The sequence below is a fragment of the Sphaerodactylus townsendi genome, linkage group LG06, assembly GCF_021028975.2.
Source record: "Sphaerodactylus townsendi isolate TG3544 linkage group LG06, MPM_Stown_v2.3, whole genome shotgun sequence".
NCBI classification, from domain to species: Eukaryota; Metazoa; Chordata; class Lepidosauria; order Squamata; family Sphaerodactylidae; genus Sphaerodactylus; species Sphaerodactylus townsendi.
This window is the reverse complement of record NC_059430.1, coordinates 114,331,192-114,335,467: the sequence shown is the minus strand read 5'-3', so window position 1 is coordinate 114,335,467 and position 4,276 is coordinate 114,331,192. Positions and strand designations below refer to the sequence as shown.

The following is a 4,276-nucleotide window of genomic DNA, read 5'->3' as shown; positions in this document are numbered from 1 at the left end:
TGACTCCGGGCTGCAAAACCTCCGTTTTAAAGACACTAAACCCAACATTGTAAAGTTGTCTTCAGTGTTGGTTCCTTACTGTTTTGGTGCGGTGACCCTCAAGTTGTATTGTAACCCACTGTTAAAAAAAAAGAGCACAAACTAAATTGCAAAAGCCAAGGTCCCACTTTCATGGGCTTCATAACCCAGATGTTGAGAAATGCTGCCCTTGAGCACAATTTGAATTCCAGACCCAACCTCACACTTGCTTTAAGCAGCCCCTGCGTAGAAAACACAAGCGATCCAAGAAACATGTCCAGTTTTTAGCTTTTATTTTTGTGGGGGAGGGGGAAATCACTGTTATCTGTACATTCACACTTCATTGATCAACAATGATGTGCCGCTATCTGCTCTCAACAACAGGGGGCAGTAGCAACTTCAGAGTCGGCACACAGAACATTCCACGTTCCCAGACGTATTCGGAAAATAATGGAGACTGAAACGCGAAGAAGCCGCCAGTCACGCCAAACGTCTTTCAGAAATTAGAAGTAAAACTGGTCTTTCGAATCAAACCCCATGAGAAGGAAGAATGTGTCAGGATGCTGAAAGATCTAGTTCGCAGCCATGGTTAAACAGTTTTCCCCACGGTTATTGAAAACACAGTTGTTTGGATGACACCAGCCTGCCCGCCCCTTCAATCTTTCCCAGTAATCTCAAAAGGAAAATCAATCTAGCTCTTCCAAATAAATAAAGATGGATGGGGACCCATGAGATAAATAAGATTTTTTTTTAAAAAAATCAGTCTCACAATTACAAGCACATTTTTGGTTTTTAGAGGCAGAGAAAGGAGATCTAAGCGGCAACTTAAAGCTGGTGTTGGTAATTGCCTGGAAGTCCTACGATCAATTAGCTGACCCAGATTTTAATTTTACACCAAAGTGACCCGAGTTTGAAGCAAACTGATCACTTCCCATGTATTTGGAGGGGAAGCTAGTAGCATATGTGCCAAAGTGATTTTTTAAAAAGGGGATATAAATGAACACACTTCAGGGAAACTTCAAAGGAAAAGGACATCGGTAACTTCACCATATGGAGGGGCACTTTATGATTTATGGTACACCCTTTATGATTGGAGAACCATTTAAGAAACAAAAGCCGTTGGGTTGGAGAGTTCTGAACACCTTTGCAAACTTCACTGATAAAAGCCAACTGTAAGATCCAGCTTTGTCTGCCCAACCCTTTCCTCAGTAGTCCAGGCACATCAGACAGTAGTTCTGTAGAAGGCCTATCTCCTTTTCCCCCAAGCCGAAAATCCTGTAGCTGCCACACGAACAATCCTCAAACAAGGCTGCATCTTCAGTTTCCATGTAGAGCTGCAGAAAACCTACTACTTTCCATAGCGTGAGAGAATTGCGCCCAGAAGGAGCAACCCAGTGCAAGCCCTGAATGATTGTCCATTGTGGTTTAAGAGACGGGCGAAGGACAGCTCAGAAAGCCTGTATGTATTTGTGCTGGGAAAGGGTTACACGAAAGGAAGGAGTTGGGGGGGTGCTAAAATCAAGCGGCCAGGGTGGGGAGAGAAAACACCCGCTTCCAGCTGCTCAACAGCTGATGGCGCTGGGCTGCTGTTTGCTGACAAAGTCCGAAATGAAGTCAAACTCGTTCTGTCCCAGGAAAAGTTCCGGTAGCTCCTGAATTCGGTCCAAACCAAGTTCCATGACCAAGGAGGTCAAAACCTCTTCGTCGACAAGATCCATGTCCATAACGTTCAAGGTCAAAGCAGGAGAGGGCATATGCTGCATGCCAGGATGTGGGCTGGGGCCCACTCTGTATTGCTGTGCACCTGTTCCCACAGGCCCGTTGTTCATGGCCATGAGAGGGTGGCCCTGGTACTGGGTATTGAGTTTCTGCAAGTGCATGCTGGCCATAAGTTGCTGAGTGCCGACGGGTCCCATGTATTGTTGCTGCTGCTGCGGCTGCTGGTTGGGACTGTTGAACATCATGGCGTTCGGCACCTGGTGATGTGCCATCTGTCCACCGATGCCGGGCCGCTGCCTCATCCCTGTGTCCAGGCCGGGGTTTCCATATTGCATCATTTGGTGGTTAGCAGGTATCGTCCTTAGCATGTGCTGTCCGTGCTGGGGAGGGCCCTGCAGGCCGTTCACCCCCATCCGGTAGCCCTGCAGCCCGTTCATGCCGTGGCTCATCGAAATCATCATGTGGTCCGCCATAGCAACCTAGGCATTATGGAACAAGAGGACGGGTTAAATCCATTACAAAGTCTCCAACAGGACAGTAAACAAACAGGTTGGCTGCCAGCAAAGGTGGCCCAAATGGCAACCCTATAGAGGACTGCAAATCTTTGCATTTCATTTTTTATTTATATGATGCTTTCCTCACAATAGGGACCCAATGTGGTTTGTAACATCAGCCTCCCCTCCTCCACATGAAACAACAAACTTGTAAGGAAGGTTCAGCAACCGGCCCAAGGTCACCCAGTGAGCCTGTGTGGCAGAGTCACACTCAGTCACACTGAGACCTTCCCCCATAACTTTAACAACTATGCCAGAACACTGACCAATTCGCACTACTGAAGGGGTCTTTAAGGAATATATAAAAAGCAGCAAGTATTAACCATGCATCTGCCATAGTGACAAACTATGGGTGTAGTGAAAGAAGGGACATTAGAGCTCATTGGCTAAGAGCAAGTGAACAGAAATCCATGCTGGGCTTTGGGAGAGAGGTAAAGGGGAAAATCTAACTGGTTGTTGTGGGTTTTCCGGGCTGTGTGGCCGTGGTCTGGTCGATCTTGTTCCTAACTTTTCGCCTGCATCTGTGGCTGGCGACTGCTGAAGTGGCCAGCCACAGATGCAGGCGAAACGTTAGGAACAAGATTGACCAGACCACGGCCACACAGCCCGGAAAACCCACAACAACCAGTTGAATCCTGCCGTGAAAGCCTTTTTACAATACAGGGAAAATCTAAGTTGGATACAGCTGGAACAGACCCATCAGGAGCACTTGCCCTCCAGAGAACCAAGGGGGGGGGGTACCTGACTCAAAAAAAGGAAGGGCTAGGTCACTTGAACTTGCAACTGGCACCAAAGGGCAGGCAATGCTGCCCCCTAGCGCCCGGGAGGATAAAAACGTATGTCCAAGGATTTGCTTCCCCTATTTAGCATTATGAATTTGATTAGACTTTAAAGCGCCAGGGTACTCCGCTCTTACTCTGGATTTGAGGCAGCGCCTAGAAGACCCGTCTTAAATTTCATGAATTGTGCCGCTAGTTGTTGTTTATTTAACCAGTCGCCGAATGCACTGCAATCTCGCGCCGCCGCAAGCAGGGGACGGCTTTTGCAGCCAGGCAAGGCGGCCGCTTGCAAGCAGGGAAGAGTCGTTGGAACGCCCCGCAGAATGCAAACATTTTGCACCCGTCTTGCGTTCCCCAACCCCCACCGTTGCTCTCTTTCTCTCTCTCTCTCTCTCCCTCCCCCTCCCTCCACCGGCTCAAGGCAGCTCCCGCTCCGGCACATTCCGCCAGCACAAAGATCAGCACTTTGAACAAAAGTTTAACCCCTTCACGTCCCCGGCTCTCCAGCTCAGACAATGCAACGCGGGCTGCAATCTAACTGGGGGTATGATCGACGGGGATGTAGCCGGTGCTCCTTCTTCCCAGCCCGGGCACGCAACACCCGCCGGCCCCCGATCCCGCCGGGGCTTCCCCCTCCTCGGCCAATGTCACGTCCCGCTCGGTGCCCCCCCCCCGAGATACACACCTCCCCAAAGCCGGCGGTGATCCGAAGGGAAGCTCACAATGCAACAACGACACGTGTCGATTGCGGCGTTCGCACGCTGCCTACCGAGCCAGCCGGGGCGCCCGCTTGCAACCCCGACCCCAACCTGGCTGCATCAATCCCCGTTTGCGCGCGCGACCCTCCTTCGCCCGCGCACTGCTGTGTTTCCAGCAAGTAGGTTAAACTCCGGCTTTATATATGCAAAAGAGGGGCGGGCCCAAAGCCTCCGCCCCGTGCCTTCTGATTGGTACCCGGCTCCCGAATCCAACCTGGCCCTCCCCAATGGAGGCCGGGATAAGGGCCCCACCTCCCTGTTTTTGTTGCAGCTGCGGGAAAGGAGGGTTTGCAAGACAATGGCGGGAGCTGGGAGCAGATGCAACGGGGCGCAGGCGGGCAGGCAGCGCCGAGACAGTCCTCCGGGCTCTTTGCAAGTCGCAGGGCTTGGTAGATCCGCCGCTGGGTCTGCCCTGGCGATTGACAAAGGGGGTTTCTCCCGATGGTGC

The 4,276-nt window shown here is 51.2% G+C and overlaps 1 protein-coding gene across 3 annotated transcripts; it reads right to left on the bottom strand.

Moving 5' to 3' along the window:
- Nucleotides 1–294: 294 nt before the first annotated feature.
- CITED4 (Cbp/p300 interacting transactivator with Glu/Asp rich carboxy-terminal domain 4) lies at nucleotides 295–3,931 on the bottom strand. Of its 3 annotated transcripts, none has more exons than XM_048502213.1 (2): nucleotides 3,756–3,931; nucleotides 295–2,223 (listed from the first exon to the last, which is right to left on the bottom strand). In XM_048502213.1, exon 2 carries the CDS (start codon nucleotides 2,208–2,210, stop codon nucleotides 1,581–1,583), a length of 630 nt encoding a protein of 209 aa, XP_048358170.1. In that variant the 5' UTR covers nucleotides 2,211–2,223; nucleotides 3,756–3,931; the 3' UTR covers nucleotides 295–1,580. The 3 variants fall into 3 exon arrangements, with proteins under 3 accessions (XP_048358170.1, XP_048358169.1, XP_048358171.1); XM_048502212.1 differs by having other exon boundaries at nucleotides 295–2,216; XM_048502214.1 differs by having other exon boundaries at nucleotides 295–2,216; nucleotides 3,840–3,929.
- Between the last annotated feature and the right edge of the window lie 345 nt (nucleotides 3,932–4,276).